The 22,760-nt window shown below is 43.5% G+C and overlaps 1 protein-coding gene across 1 annotated transcript in view; it reads left to right on the forward strand.

Annotated features, from left to right (window-relative positions):
• Positions 1 to 22,760, forward strand: part of MCTP1 (multiple C2 domains, transmembrane 1) — a 342,368-nt gene that overhangs the window by 294,790 nt on the left and 24,818 nt on the right. Inside the window, exon 18 of the mRNA XM_014936839.1 lies at positions 81 to 134. Within this exon, the coding sequence (XP_014792325.1) occupies positions 81 to 134 (54 nt within the window). The remainder of the gene's footprint in view (positions 1 to 80; positions 135 to 22,760) is intronic.

A 22,760-nucleotide genomic window follows, 5' to 3' on the forward strand; every position in this document is an offset into this window, starting at 1 on the left:
CATCTACAAAAGGTTCAGAATTGACAGAACAAAACTCTTCCTTTTTAAATTGTGACAACTACTACTGTTTCTGTCTGCAGGTAGTGGAGGACATGCTAGAGGACGAGGAGGAAGAGGATGACAGAGATGACAAGGTAATTATCTTTCCTAGCACTTGGGTATCTGGGGATGGGAGAATTTAGACATGACACTGTTTTTACAGACAGTTAAAAAAGGAGTTGAAGTGTTTTAGTCCAGAAAATTGGACAGAGCTGTTTATCATCCTAACAATGCTACAGTGTGTTGCAGGAAAGGATAGAGGACTATAAATCCTGCCTTTTTTTCTTCTTTTTTTTTTTTTTTTTTCCTCTTGGTCCAGAGCTGGGTCAAATATTTTTTCTGCCAGGAACAAAAATAATTCAGCCTGTCTGGAACTTGATAGCTCTTGTGAAGATAACTGCAGTGACAACTGTTTTTGAAGGACAAAAATTTGTCCTGTCTTGAGTATTACAAATAGGGCTGCACTTTAGGGGGAAAAAACGGTGTAAAAATAGCAACTCCATACTGGTTAAAGAGGGGATATTGACATCCATAATTTTCGAGGAATTACTCGGTGGAGGAATGAATGGATGGGATGTTTTGCAGTGGGTATGACATTTAAATAATCACAATTCTCATGGATATCCACCTGATTTGGAGTTGGCGTCGTGGCCTGGGACACCGTGGCAGATCGAGCCAAAAAAAAAAAAACCAAGTGGTTTGTTTTGGAGGCTGCTGGTCGGGCTGAGGATTGCGACCCACAGTAAATAACAGCTCTTTTCCACACCTTGTTGAGCCCAGCCATGGGACTGCCTGGATGGGTTGTCCTCCAGGGAGAGGGGAAAAACCAGAGAAAAGGAATGAGAGTGACCTTGGGCCAGCGCAGCGCTGACGGGACGGCCCCGCTGCCCCCGCTGATGCTGCTGGTGTTTTTGTACCAGGAAGGTGATATTTGTGGAAAAAAAAGAAAAGAAAAGGAAAGGAAAGGGAAAAAAAAAATACAGATACTTTTACAAGAACTCTGAATTACAGTACAGACGATTTTGACCTTCACAGATGTTCCCCCACTTCTGTTGTAGTAAAGCAATGAATTTTATTCTTTTCTTTTTTTTTTTTTCAAGAGGAGAAAAACAGTGTATCTTAATTTATGCCCTTGACCTTTGTTTCTAGTTGAGATGTACAGTTATATACCACTGTAAGAATTCATATGCTGGCAGCAGCGTTTGAAATGTCAGAAAATTCACCATGATTAGTTAAACCCCTGAATGATTATTTTTCTGTTAGCTAACACCTAAGATCTGAGAGATGATAAAAAAAAAAAAAAAGAGTATTTTCCTCATTCCGTTGCCGGCGCAAACATTTTACAATTGACAGAAAGTTATTATGTGAAATTCTTCTATACATCACTTAAATCGTTAGCTACATCATTTCAGAATCGGCAAACACTGTGGTAACAAAACCTTCTTTTACAAAACACGTATGTGATGGTTTTTAACACTAAATGATGTGAGCATACACTTCTGGCAATAAAATATATGATTTATTGCAAAGGTCAGTCGTGTAGCTGTGGAGAGCTTGTATTTTAACTCAACATGCTGGCTTTGAATCATCATTTCTCTTCCGATAAACACTGATTTGCCACCCATTTGAGGCCATTTTCCCCCATTTCTTCCTGCTTTATTATTAGCGCTGGTGCCAAAGCATCATCCCAGTAGTGTGTGAGTTCCTGGATATTTTAATAACTGTGATTAGCTCACAAAGCATAGTGTTTGGCGGCGTGTGGTTTAAGCCAGCCTGTGCAGTTAGCACTCAGTTGTTTTTGGAAATTGCTAAAAAGACTCCTTTAAGAGGGAAGGTGAGGGGGGGGTCAGCCCCTCCACCCCCCCGTTCTCTGGCGATTAGCAGATGCCGGGCAAAACATACCCAATTAGAAATATCACTCTGGGTCTCGGTGTTGTGATCTAATATTCAGCTTTCTCAAATTGACACCAGAGTTCAAACATTTCTCTAGATCTAGTTACCAAGGTTGAATAAAAGTGAGCGCTGACATTAGCGCGCGCGCCTTCGGTGAGCCCTTTTATTGAATATTTAAGAGCTGTCTTTCCATACAGACGGTGTTTAGGTTGATTTTTATAAATTCAAAGCTGTCTTCATTATTGCAAACATTTTGAGTTCTCCTGATTGAATATGCTGTTTGAATGGAGGAGAAAATTGCGCTTTTTAAGACGAGCGTGTGGAGAGTGCCGGTGCGTTGCGCGCTCGTCGCAGCGGGCGCTGCGGTGCCCTGGGCTGAACTGTAAAAAAACAGGCACAGGGTTAGGATGGAGCTGGTTGTGGTTAGAAGCTGGTGGGGTGGGTTTTTTTTCCTCTCTGGTGCCCTGGATCTGCTCTGTCCTGGACCACTGCTGCTCCTCCTGCATCTCTTTGTCAGAAGGGAAGGGTGGCGGTTTTGCATTATTTTTGCATTATTTTAATTCCTCTCTGTGCCTTCTGAAAGCTATGGGCAGAGTGAAGTTTGGTGAGGGAACAAATGCACATTTTGTAACACCAGCTGGGGGGTAGCCTCTGGCTTTTATTATTTCTCTGTTGTTTTTTTTTTCAGTCGGTATAATGGAAAAGTCAGGTAAATGGGTCTTCTTATGCGAGAGAAGTGAAAAAAAATAAAATAAAATAAAAAAGATTAATAAATGTGCCAAAGCCTCACTTTAATTGAAGCTGAAGCACATGTTGCAAGTGTGTAAAATACTTCCCAGATGTTTGAGCAGGGCCAGTGTCTTGGCTTTCCCTGATTACCAGGAGGCAGCTATTAGTCCTGTAACCCCGGGACCCCGCGGTGAAGGGGGTATTACCCGGCACCTGTTTCCCATTCGGAGGGGACCCCTGGCAGCCTGCCCCTAAGCCTCACCATGTGCTTTCACTTAGCAGATTGTTGGGCGATTATGAAAAGTGTCTTTCTTCAGGGCCAGCTCAGGTATTCGTTTGTGGCTGGCTCGCAGGGAAAGGGCAACTCCTGGGCTACTCGGGGAGGTCCCCGTGAGCCAGCGCCGATGTAGGTTACAGAATCACAGAATCACAGAATCTTAGTGGTTGGAAGGGACCTCTGAGATCATCGAGTCCAACCACAAAAAAACCAAAAAGAAAAAAAAAAGAAAAAAGAAAAACACACCACACCAAATGCCCACCAAAAACACCGCACCCACCAACTAAACCCCACACTCAACACCTCGCCATAAACCAATAACCTTGGGCACTAGAGCATGCCCTGAAGAGCCATGTCTGTACGTTTCTTAAATCCCTCCAGGGATGGTGACTCCACCACCTCCCTGGGCAGGCTGTTCCAGGGCCTGACCACCCTCTCAGTAAAGTAGTTCTTTCTAATATCTAATCTAAACCTCCCTTGCCACAACTTCAGACCATTTCCTCTGGTCTTGTCGTTCGTCCTTTGGGAGAAGAGGCCGACCTCCACCTCTCTACACCCTCCTTTCAGGGACTTGTAGAGGGCAATGAGGTCTCCCCTCAGCCTCCTCTTCTCCAAACTAAACATGCCCAGTTCCCTCAGCCTCTCCTCATAGGACTTGTTCTCCAGACCCCTCCCCAGCTTGGTGGCTCTCCTCTGGACACGCTCCAGCACCTCAATGTCCTTCTTGTAGTGAGGGGCCCAGAACTGAACCCAGCCCTCGAGGTGAGCCCGTTACGGGACGGGCTGGTGGAGGGACCTTGCTCCACATCCCTAAATGGCAGCGTCACAGAAGTAATAAACTGAGGATGCTGAATGCTCAAATGTATGTAATCAATTAAACTAAGTATTAAATTAATAGCGGCGTGTGACACTGAGACAAGGTAGACTTGCGCCTCACTTACTACTTTGGCCTCTTTCTAACGTTCCGGATTTTAGTAACTATTTTTTCACCCTCTGCTGTGATTAAGGTGGACAGGACTGACGATTTGAGGTCATGGGATGTTTTCATTTTTTTTATGCTGGAGAATGTTAACTTTCACCTTCAGTTGCAATACGACCAATAAACTAAAATGGCAAGTATACTTCTTGTGATATCAGTTAAAAAGTGCTGTGTAGCAGTGGAACACTTTTTCTGCTAATTCTGTTTCTCTGTCCTATTAGGGACTGAAAAAGATGCTGTAGCTGGTTTGGCTCAGGCATTTGTCCACAGTTCAATACTAGTTTTTTTCAAGAAATAGCACTGGATTCAGTGCTCCATATGTTCTGGACTGCTTGCTAAACCTATGCCAGCCACGGATTTACAGTTTAATCTGATTTCTCTCTCTCTCTTTTTTTTTTTTTTGGCTCCCTTCCAAAGTCTGGCTAACGCAGTATCTTAGCAAATAAGGGTCAGTTAAATTACATGAAGTCAAGTTATCAACGAGCTATCAAAAGGATTTCTACGCAGTTATATTAAAAAAAATAAAATAAAATAAAAAAGATTAATAAATGTGCCAAAGCCTCACTTTAATTGAAGCTGAAGCACATGTTGCAAGTGTGTAAAATACTTCCCAGATGTTTGAGCAGGGCCAGTGTCTTGGCTTTCCCTGATTACCAGGAGGCAGCTATTAGTCCTGTAACCCCGGGACCCCGCGGTGAAGGGGGTATTACCCGGCACCTGTTTCCCATTCGGAGGGGACCCCTGGCAGCCTGCCCCTAAGCCTCACCATGTGCTTTCACTTAGCAGATTGTTGGGCGATTATGAAAAGTGTCTTTCTTCAGGGCCAGCTCAGGTATTCGTTTGTGGCTGGCTCGCAGGGAAAGGGCAACTCCTGGGCTACTCGGGGAGGTCCCCGTGAGCCAGCGCCGATGTAGGTTACAGAATCACAGAATCACAGAATCTTAGTGGTTGGAAGGGACCTCTGAGATCATCGAGTCCAACCACAAAAAAACCAAAAAGAAAAAAAAAAGAAAAAAGAAAAACACACCACACCAAATGCCCACCAAAAACACCGCACCCACCAACTAAACCCCACACTCAACACCTCGCCATAAACCAATAACCTTGGGCACTAGAGCATGCCCTGAAGAGCCATGTCTGTACGTTTCTTAAATCCCTCCAGGGATGGTGACTCCACCACCTCCCTGGGCAGGCTGTTCCAGGGCCTGACCACCCTCTCAGTAAAGTAGTTCTTTCTAATATCTAATCTAAACCTCCCTTGCCACAACTTCAGACCATTTCCTCTGGTCTTGTCGTTCGTCCTTTGGGAGAAGAGGCCGACCTCCACCTCTCTACACCCTCCTTTCAGGGACTTGTAGAGGGCAATGAGGTCTCCCCTCAGCCTCCTCTTCTCCAAACTAAACATGCCCAGTTCCCTCAGCCTCTCCTCATAGGACTTGTTCTCCAGACCCCTCCCCAGCTTGGTGGCTCTCCTCTGGACACGCTCCAGCACCTCAATGTCCTTCTTGTAGTGAGGGGCCCAGAACTGAACCCAGCCCTCGAGGTGAGCCCGTTACGGGACGGGCTGGTGGAGGGACCTTGCTCCACATCCCTAAATGGCAGCGTCACAGAAGTAATAAACTGAGGATGCTGAATGCTCAAATGTATGTAATCAATTAAACTAAGTATTAAATTAATAGCGGCGTGTGACACTGAGACAAGGTAGACTTGCGCCTCACTTACTACTTTGGCCTCTTTCTAACGTTCCGGATTTTAGTAACTATTTTTTCACCCTCTGCTGTGATTAAGGTGGACAGGACTGACGATTTGAGGTCATGGGATGTTTTCATCTTTTTTTTATGCTGGAGAATATTAACTTTCATCTTCAGTTGCAATGCGACCAATAAACTAAAATGGCAAGTATTCTTCTTGTGATATCAGTTACAAAGTGCTGTGTAGCAGTGGAACACTTTTTCTGCTAATTTTGTTTCTCTGTCGTATTAAGAACTGAAAAAGATGCTGTAGCTGGTTTGGCTCAGGCATTTGTCCACAGTTTAATACTAGTTTTTTTCAAGAAATAGCACTGGATTCAGTGCTCCATATGTTCTGGACTGCTTGCTAAACCTATGCCAGCCACGGATTTACAGTTTAATCTGATTTCTCTCTCTCCCTTTTTTTTTTTTTTGGCTCCCTTCCAAAGTCTGGCTAACGCAGTATCTTAGCAAATAAGGGTCAGTTAAATTACATGAAGTCAAGTTATCAACGAGCTATCAAAAGGATTTCTACGCAGTTATGTTATAATAATGTAGCAGTCAATATGCATAATCTCTGTGTGTAAGGCTTTAGTTTGTCATTTAAGAAGCTCAGGTATGCTTCTCACACAGCTTCATTCTTTGAACGAGCTCCAGATAAGATTTCAGATAATCACAAAGAATTTTGGCTGAGCATTTTGTTGGAAGCCCCCAGCACACCACAGAGTCAGGCCAGTGAGCAGAGCTGCTGCTGCAGATTTGAGCGAGGGAAGATGCACGGCGTGAGCACTATTTTATTTTACCTTTTTATTAACGGTAACAATATTTTTTTAATACAAAATATTCAAATCATTTGCACCTTTGGCTACTCCCTCTCTAGGCTTTCGTTCTTTGAAAAACTCTTCGCAGTTCTCAGTCAATGTTATGATGTCTCAAGATAATGAGAGGCTTTTGTGATGAAAGATAGTTGAGGCAAGCTAAAATACGTTTTAAAGCTTTTACCCATCCCTGCTGCGAGGTACTAACTTTGCTTTCAAGCCAAGACAAGTTTGTAACCTGTCTCAGAAGCACGCCCTGTGTTTGGACCAAGAGTGGATCATGAGGAGGAGAAAAGATAACTCCGATGTTGCCCTTAGTCTTATGTTCTATAAAAGAGAAGATTGAAATCTATTGTAGCAGCAGTTGTTTCCTATAAAATAAATGGTGGAAAAACAATAAAGAGATAGGGAGTGAGTGGAGTGAAGAGAAAATTCCAGAATGAATAAATCCATACATTCACCTATAGCTTGATTCCGCAGTTAAATTCTACGTGAACATTAACAGCTAAATACTAACTGTAAATAAAAAACTAACAAGAGCTTCCGGTGAAAACTGTAGCTGCATATGGAACTGCTGTCCCTGAAAAGCACAGCTGGACTGTGTGTGCTTATATACAAACCTGCAGCGGGGCGGTTGAGGGTGCAAAGCTGTGGAAGTCAAACCTCTCGGTGCAGTCTGATGTCAGCTGAGTTTAGTTATTGATGTGGAGAAGGTGATGAGTCATGTGTTTTTTATCAAAATTGTTCATAATCAGAGGGATGATGATGCAGGCTGCTTCAACCCATACAAGGGAGTATCAGCTGGTGATGTTTCTGATCATTGGATCTGCCCAAACTCATGGCCATGGAAGGACTTTTGCCAGGATGTACCTTGTGTCATCTCCTGGAGGGGTTCAAGGCCAGGCTTGGAGCAACCTGGTGTGGTGGGAGGTGTCCCTGCCCAGGGCAGGGGGTGGCACTGGGGGGGCTTTAAGGTCCCTTCCCACCCAAACTATTCTATGGTATGTGTGGAGCCTTTGCACAGGTGCTTCCATAAAGAGTTTTCATCCTGCCCTGCCCTGGGGCATCAGATGGGATTCATGATCAAAGTGTGCACCTTTGAAAACAGGTAGCTTGGAACAGCCTTCCAAGAGGTTTAGCTTTAGCGAGATCAGGCTTCTTCATCCCAGTGCAGTCCTGAAATGCTGTCAAAATCAGTGGAGTAAAATGAGCATTAGCAAGATCAGGATCTGAGATTTATACCTGAAGTTTGGCACTCGAGGAGGTGTATGTGTGTGAGAGGGAGTCCCTGGGGAACCGTGGGTCTATAAACTGTTGAATGAATTACACTCATCCATGTACGTGGTTTTTTTCACCTGTGACTAATATAGTGTGGGTAATGTTCTTCATTTATTAAGTAATCCAAGTATAATTCAATAAATTATTAAATCAAATGAAGAATATGTCTTAATTATGTTAGCTGTTTCAGAATGTGACATAATTTTGCCCTACATTTTTCCTCTACCCTTAATATTATTTCTTAATATAACTAACCAGATTCCTCAAACCAAGCAAAGGTTTGTTTTCACCTCAAAAAGTAACTTTATAAAACGGGGTGTAGCAAAAATGTCTGTATGGTCTTCTTGTGGCTCAGGAGAGAGGAATGGTGAGTGTTGAAGGAAACATCCAAAAGGGCTGTCTTTGAAACCTTCCTACATGTGAGGTTGCTGCACTCCTTAGCTCCAGAGGCATCCATCTGTTACGTGGTTTCAGAGGTGGTAAGAACGGACCTTATTGTCTAACAGAATTTTTTAACATCTTTTCACATCGAATCATGAAATCCATTTAAGCTGCTGCCATGAACCACTTGCGACTCCAGGCAAGCCATGTGGTCACTGATACGTGAGTATTTGCCATCCACCTGAAGGTTTCTTTATGTTATTCCCACTTTGAGCCTTCCAAAGAAGAGCCCCAAAGACCTGTTTTAGAGAGGTGCCTTTTGAACTTGTTCTACAGCAAAGTGTAGAGCCCTTAATACAGAATGAGTCTTCATCTAGGTCCCACCATGAGCAGAGGTGGTAATGGATAAGACAGAGGTTTGGAAGCCTGGTAGAAGAAGTGTGGTGGTTGAGAAGTACTAACCTGAGGATGAGCACTGCATGGGCCCGGACCCTGGTGGCAGACGTGTGGCTGGCACAGTGGACACAAAGCAACCTGAGAAACCTGGTCTAGTTGAAGATGTCCATGCCATGGCTGGGGGTTGGACTAGATGGCTTTTAAAGGTCCCTTGATGGTCTTTAAAGGTTCCTTCCGACCCAACCTATTCTAGATTCAGTGAATGAGGGTGAGGGACCAGCAGAGCTGATGCTGTGGGAGGTGTTGATGCCCAGCATTGTCAGTGTCTGCAAAATGGGTCCATGTCGTGGTCCGCGTTTTCAGCTGAGGTGTGATGCTGAGGTTTGCAGCACAGCACAACTGAGAAATCTGCCTTTTAAGCCAGGTGTGTGCCTTTCTCTTCCCTAAAGCACTTGTAAGAAAAATTGCAGTCTCGACTACAGAAGTTTGCCAGGACAGTTGGTTGGACATCGTGGTGCTTTATGGAGCAAGATACAGGAACATGGGAAACCAAATGGCAAGTTTTTGCAAACAATATGTGTATATATATCGGGTGCAGTTTGAAATATCACTGTGTCAGTAGAAGATTTTCTATTGTTAACTTGAGGTTGATGTGTGGATCCGTGATGAGGTTGCAGGACACATCAGAAAATGAAGGAGGTGTCCTTGCCCCAAAGAATTCTGGTGCAGAGCCCCTCCGAGAGGAGTGTGGTCAGGAATTCCAAAAGTGGGGTTGTGCAGCTGATACAAATTTTGTGCATTTATGGATAGCTGCTAGAGAAACTCCAAAGCTGTGGCAGTCTACATGGGCAGTTTGTCCTCTGAATGAATTGCTGTGGTCCCCTGCTTCACAAACCTTCAGTACACTTCCATTCAGAAAAGACAACTGGTTCCACCCACCCCAGCAGATGTTCCTGGACATGCAGCTCCTGAACAGCAGATATCCTGTAGATGCCTAGAAGCTTCCCAACAGGGTTTGGTTACCAGGCATCTTCAACTCCACTGTCCTGGAGTATACCTCTCTTCTGGGGAAGAAAAAAATGCGTTTGAGAATGCTGATAGACTGGATGTTTTCATCTCTGGCAAAAAAAAAAAATCTCCCCAGCCCTCCGTCCTGCACTCTCTCTTCCCACTTTCTGTTGGAATAGAGGTTAAAACAGCTCTTTTCTGCTTTGTTTTTGTAGGTTTTAGGTTATGGTGTTTATTGATGTCAGCTGTGCACCAGCTTATTTTCCAGTACTCACAATCCAGCCTTAAGGAGCATTCTTTAATCATGGGAACTTTCCATTAAAACAGTTCTGTAAATTTTAAGATGTAAGTGCAGGGAAGAATATATTGGTTTTCAGTGTGGAAAAAGTACGTATTTTTGTTGATGTCTACTCTTCTGCTACAGAAACTTCAAAATAACCATAGAGAGAGGTGACCGCTACATGAAGGATGAGACTCTCTTAATTCCTGTGAAACCCTACCCCTGTTTGGACAATTTATGTGGCTTGGTGGGAGGCCTGGATGGGGGAAAGAGGCAGTAGTCTGCCAGCCTTTGGCAGAACCTTGCTGAAGCCAAGGAGCTGGTTGGTGAAGTCCCACCTGGATCCTCACAGAGCATCCTTCAAACAGGGCAAGGACCTGCCATGGCTGTGTCTCCTGCCTGATGTGGACTCGTGAGGGTTCAAGCACTGGAACTGAGTGCTGGGGAAGGCAAAAAATGGATTTTCTGGGGATTTACTGGTTTTTCTGTTGAGCCACATGCCATGGGTACAGATGGACACCCATGAACCTTGTGGGAGCAGCTCTGAGTCGTGGAGGCTGCGGGAGCAAGAGCTGGAACAGGCAGGAGACAGACGTGAGAAACAAAACCCATAGGGATAATTTAGGGGGCAGAGATGTCCAAGTGTAGGGCAGGAGGCAGGGAAGGATGCCAAGATCCACGTGAGGAGGAGACAAGAAGTCAGGGAGAGGCCATGGAGCCCTGGGCGGAGGTGAGCTGGGGGACCAGGCATGGATTGAGCATCCACAGAGGGAAATGCAGACCTTAAATCTCACATACCTTAATTTGGGAGCGGTTGGCTTCACCATCTCGGTCGTGCTTTGAATGTGGTCTGCGGCGTGCAGTTTGGCAAGACTCGAAAATTAGAATTTATGGCACATGGAAAAGCAATAAACGTTTGTTTTAGCGCTGTGGCGTGGTACTAGACGTGACTGAAGGAGCGGGGTGGTGTCTGTGTTATCTGCCCCATCAGCAAACGCGTGTGTGGCTGGTTTGGGAGCAGATGAGGTAACACGATAGGGTAACGTACAGCTGTAGCGGTCTGATAATGCAGTGTTTTTATTGATTGTCCAACCGAGTCACTGCACTGGGTATTAGGTTTGCTTGTCACAGCCCTTACTGCCTGGGGTAGTTGAGCAAGTTACTTTTCCACCGAGTTGACCCCGAAGTCCCCGAGTCTTTCAATCAAACTCCTCGGATTTCATACGCTGGCAATTCCTTTCCTTTCCTAATGGGCTGCATTAAAGAAAATGTGTCACCTTTTGCACCATGTAATACTAAATCAGATCAGGATTCATGCACAATTATGTCAGTAGAAATCTAATATTACAGACCTGCTTATCTCGAGATAGCACATGGAAAAATAAACTTGCACAACTGACAGATTTACTTGATTCTACAGATAAGTTGTTTGTAAGTAATTGAGCTGAGGGAATGTATACGGATTATTTTCCATACGTCTCAAAAAACATATAAGAAAAATGGCTAATAAATATTTAAGTATTGTTTCTTTCTTCTTTCTCCTATTTCCTTTGGCTTTATGTCTTTCCTTGGCCTGCTCAAGTGCTAAAGCAACAAAGTCCAGGACGGGGAAAAGCAGATTTTATGTTAGCAAACTGTTTTTGTTCTGGAGGCTAACAAGTTTAGAAAAACAAATCGGACACCGCTCGTTTATGTAATGTCACAGATATCTAATGGCATAAAAAAGCGAGAAAAAAGCGTTCTGTCGAAAAAGTATTGCTTTCTGTTTTTCTTTACCAGTGTGAAAAAGTCATAACAGCGTTGCTAATCTGAAGCTTTCTTGCAATCAGAAATAGTAATTTAAGGTCAATTGCTCAGCACATGTGCTTTTTAGTATTTTACACAACAGAATGGTGCCGTTCCCCCTACCTTCAGCTTATAGGGCAGTGTGGTGATATCCCTTTAGTGTATGGCATTTGCTGTAATGTAAAATGAAGTATGGAAAAGCTGTTTGTTGGCCTTTAATTACTGCTTGATTAAAATTTTAAATACAAATAGGGAAAGAGCAGATAGAAGTCCTTTGGAATATTTTCTCTGCTCCTGAGTAGGAGGCTAATTTGTGGTTGGATTTTTTTTTTTTTTTTGGGGGAAGAATTTGAAACTTTTGCATGTGTTTATGTGCACTAAAACACCTTCTTGTCTATTCTGTGCATTCCCAGGGCTGCTTTCCTTCCCACTCTTAAAGAACAAATGCTGCCTGAATATTTTAGATCAATACACAGCATATAGTGAAAATCAAGAAACAGTTTACTCAGCTATTTTTCTGAAATAAAACACACACCCCTGCATTCTGATAGCAGACTGGTTTGCATAGTAATAGTTGTGGTTTCTGGGCAGTCTATTAAAAATTAAGATTTTATACTCTGTTCAAGGAAAGCTGGAAGCTGCATTATCAGAAATCACATTATATAATGTTACAGGCCAAGAGACAGTTTGCTGCTAAATAATTTTTGCAAACAGCTCTTACTTGTGTAATCCTTTTCCCGCTTCTTCCTCAGGACGTACTGACTCACAAGAAAATGCATTATAGCGCCATCATTTTTTAAAACAAATATTTTTAGCTGAATTTTGAAGTCTTAATGCATAAATATGGAAATGTCATGTCCTGAAAGTGCTGTAGATTTTTTTTTCCACCAGTGAAATGTTGTCCTTTTATTTGATAATGGACTAAAAGTGTTCAAATGACAGTCTTGCCCTTTTGATGGTTTGTTTTTGCAAAAATAGATTAAAGGTGCTTTTCAAAATAATCTAATCAAGAATGTAATTAACGTTGTGCTCAAGGCCACCTGAAGGTGTGAAATGCTGGTCTTCAGCAGACCCCCTGTTCCAGGAGGCTGGGACTCAGCCCTGTGGACCACTGGAGACCCCTCGTTCTTCAGGCTGGCTGCCTCAGGCAGAAAACACATGAGTTTGGACCAAATTGTGTTTTCCTCTGACATCAGTCAGGGCTCAGGGGCTGGTCATTCATGGGTTGTAGCCCCAGAAAGCCCCAAACAACATCCACCAGACCCAAGAGCAGCCCTTCACACTGTTGAAGTTCCCACCCAAAAATTTGATGAGAAACCCCCTTGCAAGGAATGCAAAGGGGTTTGAGGCTGCATCTATTGATCTAGACACCCCCTCCTTGGGGGCCTGCTGGAAGAGTTCAACATGCTTTATATCTCCAAATTACTCTTTCGATAATAGGAGCTCTGTCACCACAGATCTCTGTTGAGTCTGTCACCGCCACCTAATCTATTGAGTCTGAAGAAATACCATCTGCTTTTAAAAGCAGGTCAGTGTTAAAATGGGAGGAAAAGTAGAGTATCATGTAAGATTTGATGAGGTATATAGAACAGAGACATATTTTTTTTCCAGATGACCAAATCAGCGTAGTTATAAAAAGTAATCATTGAAGCCTAGAGGGATTTTTGAATCAAATATATTGGGTTTTTATGTTATTTTTCATGCCAATACACTGTTTATTTTTTATTGTCAGGACAGTGGAGGAAACTTCCTTTGCTTATGCCTTTTTTTCTGTGACTTGGGGATCAAATCATTGATTTCCCACTGATTCCCATATCCTCCAATTTTTGCTCTGCAATTCATGTTTTTAAGCCCCCTGCCACGGTCCTTAACTAGGACACTAGAATATCTATTTTCTTCAGAGTTTGAAATGAAACAGTTTTAATGTTGTACTTTCCAGTCACTCACTAGTATGGGGAAGTACCTCGAGCGCAGGGGATTGCATTTACAGATTTCCCTTCTTTGTTCTCGTTTTAACACCGAGACGTTTTTATGTGTGATTTCAGTTTGTTAACATTCAGCAGTCTGTCCGTGTGTCCTGAGCTGGAGTGGAGAAAAAAAGGTCTTTTCTCCTTCCTTTAAACATTTCTTCCCCTCTCTATTCCCTCCAGGCTGGCGAAGCCCCGTGCCAGAGCCCTGGAGTCAGCGAATGGTGTCATTTGTCAGAAAAGTATTAATAGTTCTAGGAAACTACTGTTTGAGAAGGAGGGGTGCAGTGGACGAAGTCTTGGAGCCCACAAAATAAGTTCAGAAAACCAAAGTGCTCCGTGTTCACAAGACCCTTTGGGTGGGAAAGACAAGCAGGAGCATCCAGTCTTTGCAGTTTCACAGCAGATTGCATGGAGATCCAAGGTTAAACTGAACGGGGCATGTTGAGTTTGGAGGAGGCTGAGGGTAGACCTCATTGCCCTCTACAACTCCCTGAAAGGAGGGTGTAGAGAGGTGGGGGTTGGCCTCTTCTCCCAAGGGAATCATGACAGGAGCAGAGGAAATGGTCTGAAGTTGGGGCAGGGGAGGTTTAGATTAGATCTGAGAAAGAATTTGAATGGGGCCCATTCAGTGATCAGAAATTGATCACTGTTTCATAAATTCATGAGGGGACAAATGGCACAAGTGTAGAATTCTTGTTTACTCGTGAAAACAGGTCAAAAATCATTATTATTCAATATTTCTAAGAACGTGCAGACTAAGTAATCGGCAAATGTAGTTGTCATGGAGAAAGCGCTATTGAATAGAGATGTTACTGACGGAGGGTCCTGGGGCTGTTCAACAGCACAGGAAGTAAATAGAAATTCACTGGTGACAAAGCTTGTGAAAAGGTGAAGATGGGCAGAATGGTTATTAACAAGAAGGATGACGGGTTTTTTTTTTTTGGTGAGTTCATCTGTTCAGCTAGGGTTTTTTTGGGTTTTTTTTAAAGCTACTTGCAACATTTCACAACACTAATTTAAAACCAAGATGAGGAGCTCCAGAAAGTATATGGGGAGAAGATGGACAAGCTCCTCCTAAATTGACGGTGACAAAAATATGGTGATAAAAGCATCAAACATGACCATTGGTTGATGAAATGGCAGAATATCAGGTAGTGAAGATTCAAAGTCTGTGCACTGCACTAGTGAGGTGCTCCATGGTCCGTTTCAAAGCAAAGATGTTGAAAGACTGGGGGCGTCACAGAAAAATGTATAAAAACCTGCATTTGAAACCTGGAGAAATTAAGCTGCAGTGAGGCTTAAAGAACTCAATCTATTCCGTTTCTCCAAAGAAAACTGAGTGTTGACTTGATTCCAATATCTAGTTCACATGGAGAAAAAGCGTAATGTACTAAATGGCTCTTAGGAGAAAAAGGCACAGCAAGAACTAACGTCTGGAACCTGAAATCAGACAAAGCCAAACCAGAATTGAGCCACTCCTCTTAATAGCTTCACGAATCACAAAGGGAAGGAAGCAGTGGATTCCCCATCTCTTCAATCCTTCCAGCCAAGCACCTAATTTTGAAGGATTTTCATGAGGTTAGAAGATAAAACATCACTTGCTCTATTTTTTCCCCTTCAACAGACAAAACTAGTGCGGATTGAACTAATGCTAGACTGGCCGAGCATCAGGTATTCTGGCTGGCACCTGCATGGGCCAAGACGTAGCACAAGCACCGAAAAAAAGGTCCCTCTACTCAACAGTTTGCATTCACACATTGGGGTAAGACTGGCCCTTCACCTCCTCCGTGATGCTGACGGACCTGTCCCCCTCATCACCACTGTCTGGAGCACGGGTCCTTCTCCAGAGCCCCAAGCAGAGTGCGACGAGCAGCGCCAGTCCTACCGCAACCACCCAGAAGTGCCATTGTTTCAGAGGAGCAAAGAGGAGGGCTCCCCAGGAAAAGTCGCTAAAAAAGCTACTTACTTCTGCGCTAAGAAGACATTAGTTAGAGTTGGACTTGGTGCAGCAACTGCCAGAGCAGTGACTGAGACAGACTGATGCTTCAAATTATCACCTAGTCAGAGAACAGGGGAATGATATGGGGTTGGAAAGAACCTCTGGACCAGTCATGTCCATTTTTGGGAGCTTCACATGCTGCTGCACGTGAGCCCGGATGGCCTCACCCTGCTCGTTGCCAACCATGGGCAGGAGCCGGATGGTGCACAGCAAGAGCAGTCCAATGACTCTCCTCGAAGCCATGGCCCACAGGAGTAGCGAGAGAGCTGCGAGCTCCCTCACCGCCGGCGCAGGCCGTACTGGGCCAGCTGCCTGCTGGCGCCTTTTATAGCCCCCCCCCCATTGTGACGCGTCCTCCGTGGTGTCCCAGGGGCCGGAGCGCATCACAGGCACCACCGGCAACGGGCGGAGCCCTTGGGCCCCAACCCGGCTCGGCCAGAGCCTGGGATGGGGAATGCAACTGCCTTTGAACAAGATTTGATGGCAAGGTGCACTGGGTTGGACAGCTGGCTGAACAGGAGCCAGCAGTGTGCCCAGGTGGCCAAGAAGGCCAACGGCATCCTGGCCTGTGTCAGGAACAACGTGGCCAGCAGGAGCAGGGCAGTGATGGTGCCTCTGGACTGGGCACTGGTGAGGCCTCACCTCGAGGGCTGTCTTAGTTCTGAGCCCCTCACTACAGGAAAGACTTTGAGGTGCTGGAGCGTGTCCAGAGGAGAGCCACCAAGCTGGGGAGGGGTCTGGAGAACAAGTCCTACGAGGAGAGGCTGAAGGGACTGGGCATGTTTAGTTTGGAGGAGGCTGAGGTCTGAGGGGAGACCTCATTGCCCTCTACAAGTCCCTGAAAGGAGGGTGTAGAGAGGTGGGGGTTGGCATCTTCTCCCAAGGGAATCATGGCAGGAGCAGAGAAAATGGTCTGGAGTTGGGGCAGGGGAGGTTTAGATTAGATCTTAGGAAGAATGACTTTCCTGAGAGAGTGGTCAGGCCCTGGAACGGCCTGCCCAGGGAGGTGGTGGAGTCACCATCCCTGGAGGGATTGAAGAAACGTGTAGACGTGACTCTTCAGGGCATGCTCTAGTGCCCGAGATTGTTGGGGTCTTTTGTGTGTGATTCTGTAATTAAGAAAATCATATTGAAAACAGATAAAAAGAATTTGACCAAACAGGACTATAAAGTCAAGACTTTTTAGGGAAAGAGGTATGGAGGGAACAAACTCATCAGCTGAAAGGCATAAAGGGCATAGGAAGGGATTTCTGCTTTAGCGATGAAAAAGAACTTGCCAAGGAAACAGTGGATCCCTACTGCGTGAAGAGGGACATAAAATTAATTGTTTAAAAACTACTTGACTTCGGACATCCTTTAAAAGCAACGGAAAACAGGCAGAAATACCAGCTGAAACATGAAAACATGGTAAATTTTAAAGACTATTCTGGGGGAATATGTGAAGGTGAGGCATAGACTGTTAAGGGAATTATCTAATAATCTTAGTGCTCTACTGACATTTACTGTCCCAAAGTCATGGCAAAATAAAGTGCTCAAAGATTGAAGAGCAGTGTGTTATACTTCTATTTTTAAAACTGAAGGAGAGATCAATCCTGACAATTGCTATTGTTTTAATCTGTTGTTCTCTGTAAATGAAAGCACAGGCTTGAAGACAAAAGCGGCCAAACATGGTTTCATTCCCATATTCAGACGAACTCTTCATGATGAACCCTTGGGACCTTTGACGTCAGTGAACACCATGTGTTCCGTGTCTGCTGCCCATCGTAAAATGCACTTTTGTAGCTAAGCTATTTGCACATTGTGAGATTTTCCACACAATTTATTTATTTACAATTCCAGTCACCACTATTAGAATTATGATATAAATCTGTGCTTCCGTTTTGCAGCTGGTGATGGTTATTTTTGATTTAAATGGTCCCCAAAATCAGTTGCCCAAGGTGGTTTCTGTACCTCCGGTTGGCTTCCCAGGAAGGTGAAGAGTGTTGGGAGGAATCAGTTTTCACAGTCTGAACATGAGAAATATTCAAAAAGTATAATACTACCTTTCAAAAAGACACTAAAAAATAAAAGAGTCTGCGGTCAGTGGGATCCTACTGCATTTTCTTATTGCAATAATTCCTTTTATTAAAATTTTGAATGAGGTCATTTGCAAAGACAAGGTCTGCAATGGCTTCCAGGGAGCCAGAAAGGCTGTGTTTCCTGTATGTCTTTATTCAGAGTTGTATCCTGGCGAGGCACATAAGGCAGAAGTACAGGCAGAGAGAGCCCTGGCAGGAGTTTGTGAAGTATGATATACAGGTTACCTGCTGTTGGGACTTTGAAAAGTTTTCCTGCTTAGGAAATCTTCATTTTCTTCTTTCTCCCTCCTCTTCTCCGTGTATGATTCTTCCTACTCTCGTGCTGTAGGAGAAAGCTGGAACCATGATTAGGTGTGCTAAATGACTTCTGCCATAAACTACATCTGATTTGCAGCATTTAGTTATTGCTGCTGTTTCACAGGGTTAGATGTCTATTTAAACCACTCTAATGGTGGCTGATTTTTTTTCAATGTTTGTTTGATGTTTATAATAGCAGTAAGGAAAACTGAATGTGGTGTGGATGAGATTAAAACATATTGCTTCTTAATAATATTCCGGGTGAACAATTTGGATATCTCTTTTAATAATACACATCCTTTCCAATTAAGATACTTTTGTTTTACTCCATAGTATTCGACAAGGTGGGGAGGGCAGAGCTCAGTGTAGCTCTGTTGCTGGAGCCAGCCAAGGGGATTTACACCACCTAAATGGAATATAGAAGAGTTGGAAATAAATGATGACGTGGAAGGGTGTAATAAGTAACAGCCTCTTGGCGCTGAGGAGATCTCAGCCCTTCTGATGGTGGGACTGCCCCTAATGACACTGTTCTGTACATGGTGGTGCCCTCACCCTGGAGAGGGTCATTTAGGAACTGGGAAGATGCATCCAAGGACACAACATGGCAACGACTGAGGAGGGTAAATAGAGCCTGTGCAGCAAATATAAGAAATAACGACGATTACCTTCTGTGAAGAAGGTGGCTGTCTTTTTATACCACTTTTCTGAGAAGTGGTGCCCATTTTACTTTGGTTTAACTGGGGTTTGCTTTGTTTCCTTGCATTCTCACAGGTAATTCATAAGTATTTAATGCTCTTTTACTTTCTTCACCCACCCTCTCTGGTGCAGCTAATTGTTCTTTTGTCCCTTGCTGCAGGGTAGACCCATCTTCTGGGGGTGCTGGGACCCACCAGGCTCTGCTCTGACAGGTCCCACCTCCCCTTCCTTGGGCAAACAACCAAAAAAAGTCTCAATAATGATGGCCATCAATTATTAATATTAATAATATTGACACTTATTAATCTTAGCAGTGTTGCTAAGCTTCCTGCAGTGGGGACCAATCTTGGAGACAGACCTGGAAGGGTGCCGATTCTGAGTAAGCCTTGTTTGTGAATCCTCTCCCTTTTCTCTCCCCTGTAGCACTATATTAATGTTTTCCACTGCCTACATTAATATTTTCCATAGCACAGGAATCAAATGAAAGTCAGCAGGAAGGAGGTGGGATTCCGGGGCAGAGCGCGGTGGGATGTGTGGTGGGATGCCATGTGGGAACTGTGCATCCAGGAGTGCCAGCTTCTCCAGGGCTGGGAGGTGAAGGCATGAGGGTGAAGATCAGTACCTCAGGAGAAGACAAAAACTCCTACAGAGTTTTGAGGCACTGACTGGCCACAGCCAATTCCAAAGTTCTTCCACCTTATAAATAAAAAGGAGCGAAACTCAGAGGAAGGGGCTGTTGTGTTTTTATATGTAAAGCAGAGGTTCTTGGGTGATTTTCAGCTTGAGGTTGGGTTGAAGGTACTCAGATTTCCCCCTTGCTCCCGAAGAACACTGGGGATCTTCTTCCATGTTTGTTTTCATACGTGCTATTGTACAACCCCATAATAAAACTGAACCTGTTCCAAAGCATGGATTGGCAGGGTTCAACAGAAGGAGACATGAAATAGCTGTTAGGAGGTAAGTATTGGTGTAGGTGACTGATGTTACAACCATGGGCATGCCACGCATTCTCTTAGCCCCAGTCTCCAGAAAAAAGCAGTAAATTTAACCATTTCTTTCATTTGGGATGGGAGTGATTATCCCAAATTACTATTTGCAATTCTTTCCCTTCCAGAAGAAATCAGTGCTGTAGCTGGAAAACCTTTACATGACCCTGTTTGTTCAGAAAGTTTATTGGAAGGTTTCAGCTCATTGTGTATTCTACCTGCTTAATTTTCATAGTAGCTTCTGCTCTCTAGTCTGACTCAAATTCTTGTTTGAGTTCCACAAGAGATTTTAACTGTGTCATCTTTTGTCTGAAATGATGGATGGTTGCTCCACCCACTATTTTGATAATTTCACAGGAAAACGGTAGTGTATGTGCTTAATTCTGCTATTAGTTTTATTAAGCTCTTCATATTAATGCTGTTTTGGCAGCAAGTTCCACCAGTGAGTTTTGCATTGTGTGGAAAAAAAAAATTGACTTTTATCAATTTTGCCCCTGATGTCCTTCAAGTTCATGGAACATTTCTTTCTACCGCCTTATAAGAGTAATTGAGAGTTCCAATTTACTTTCTCTAAACCATTTGTTATTTTGAATATCTTGATCATGTTCATTCATCTTCTGAGTAAATTAACATGTCCTCATGCTTCCTGTTGCTCATTGTCTTATTTTTCCTCACACAATTTTCATTATTTCAACAGCTTATGTCTGCATTTTTTCTGGATCTGTTGTTTTATTTTTATTTTTTAACTTGAATTCAGTACTTCAGCTGAAGTTATCTCATCAGGTTATATGATGACACAAGGTAAAGTTAAACCCCCAGTAATTCATCTAACTGTTAAATTCCTCAGAAATTTGAGGAATTTACTCCTTAAGTAATTCTGTCACCTATAAACTTGGCATCTTAATCTTCCTTCTTTTTGATCTAGATGAATAAATATAGTTAAACATCAGGTCTAGTACAAAATTTAATGATATTTTACTGTTAATCTTTTCTGCTCTTTCACCTCTTTCTCCTTGCTTAGTTATTTTAATATCCTTTTTCTTTTAGGAACAGTCTAAAAGATTTCTTTTAAGCACATTGTCAATTATCACTTACTTTCCCAATATTGATTTAATGGTTTTAAATTGTAAAAAGTTTCAAGAAGCTTGCGATAGATAATTTCAAAAGTTCTGTGTATGGTACTAGGAACTTTAAAAACAAGCTAGGTCTTGGATTTATGCCTAATTTCTTGCACGTGTATTCACTGTGGAAGAGCCTTGGGAGGCTTCCACAGGGGTTGTGGCACAGCGTCTGCTTCAAATCAAGAGTTGGTAAAAGAAGTTGCAGAAACAAAACTCAACAAAATGAACCAATCACAAGTTATCAGGGCTGGATCATGTTTGCCTAAAAACTCTGAAGGAACCTGGGGGTTAAGAGATGAACCACTAAGAGTGATGTGGGCGGTTGAGACTTGTGTAGGTTCAACATGAGCGGACAAAGGCATGGGGAAAAAAAAAAAGCCATTGGGAGTTATTTGGCACAAGCAGCTGTGGAAACACCTCAACCAGGGTTCTCTGAAAGGGTGAGAAATACTCTGGGACGCTGAAGTATCTGTTTGACCTCAACTCACTTATTTCTGTGGGTCTAAACACCTCAAGTGCCTGAGCTCTTCATCTCAAACTGTCTGGCCGGAGCAGCACAGCTCTTCTCCTGGAGGAACGGCACCTGCTCTCCACCTGTTTGCTTTGGAAAAAGGTTGGATATGGTTGGAATCTCCTCACCAGTTGTTTCAACGTGGATAGAAATCTCACGGCCCTTCTCCCTGCTCACTCCTCCTCGCTGTGCCCTAGCTCTGGCAGCGTGCGGAGATCCGGGAGAAATGATGAAACCTGCGGAAAGCAGGCACACAGGAGAGAAAAAAGAGAGTTTTACGATGGCAGTTTTATTCCCTGCTGTTGTTGGACAGCAAACGGGCACGGAGTTTGCAACCAGGGCTGAAAAGCATTTAAACGTTATTTACTTCACAGAATTGTGGTGGTTGGAAGGGACCTCAGAGATCATCGAGTCCAACCACAAAAACAAAAAAACAAAAACAAAAACAAACAAACAAAAAAAACCACACCACCCACCACCTAAACACACAACAACAACCAAACCAAAAAAACCATCACCCACCCACTCAGCAGCCCACGACAAACCAATAATCTTGGGCACTAGAGCAATACTTGACGATAAATAATACAAAGACCGTTTGCTGCAAGTGGAAGGAGAGAACTGTCATTGAATCCCTGCGCTGTGGCTGTTGCTTTTCTGAGTGACACTAAAATTAGCAAGGAGTTTGAAGTTTTAGAAGAAACAAGCGTGTTTGGGTTGGTTTGGTTTTTTTTTTTTTTGTAGTATGGAGACCTAATTTGTCTTCTCTGCTGGGAAGGGCTCTGGGAATAAAACAGGTTGTTCTAGGCGAACTGCAGCCTGTTGGGGATGATGCCCTGCTCAGCCCCCTCACTTGCACGGCAGTGGTGGGGCTGGAGAAACAGGGTGGCCCTTCTGCTGGTTCTCCACTCAGTCTCGTTTCATTCATTTTCTGAATGTCCCAAATCCACTCTGAATTGTTAAAACAGCAACAATTTGTTCGTTTGCTGTCAGGCTCGTTACTCCCTCCCAGCCTTCTTCCTCCAGCCGTTGTGTATCTGTGGATACTGGTGAGTTAAAGTTTTTAAACAGGCATTCTGCAAGTCAGGAGGTGATGAGAAAAAGCAGTAAAGTGGGGAAATGCATGTCACATGGTGACTGGTTGAAGTACTTTGTTTATTTGTTTCTTTAGGAAAGCAGATAAATTCCACTGAACACCTATTTTTCATCTTCTGTAAATGAGGTATCTCAGCTGGTTTTTTCTTCTTTGGTTGCAGTATTTAGTGTAAATAGTGTAATCTGTGATCCAGTATACTTCCTATGACATGAGTGAAGTTAACACTGCCTGAAGAACAACAAATTTTTGTGTTTCCTGCCATTTATTTTTTCACCCGTCATTCCAACACTACAGTAATCATCTGCATTTTGTATTTAGTTTTAACAACACTTTGCTTTCCTTTTTCCTTCTAAACCATCTCCACTCATTACCAGCTCAACGAAGCAAATTTCATTATTCATTTCTCAAAAGTA

Source organism: Calidris pugnax, unplaced genomic scaffold (genome assembly GCF_001431845.1).
Source record: "Calidris pugnax isolate Ruff unplaced genomic scaffold, ASM143184v1 scaffold40, whole genome shotgun sequence".
Taxonomy (NCBI): Eukaryota; Metazoa; Chordata; class Aves; order Charadriiformes; family Scolopacidae; genus Calidris; species Calidris pugnax.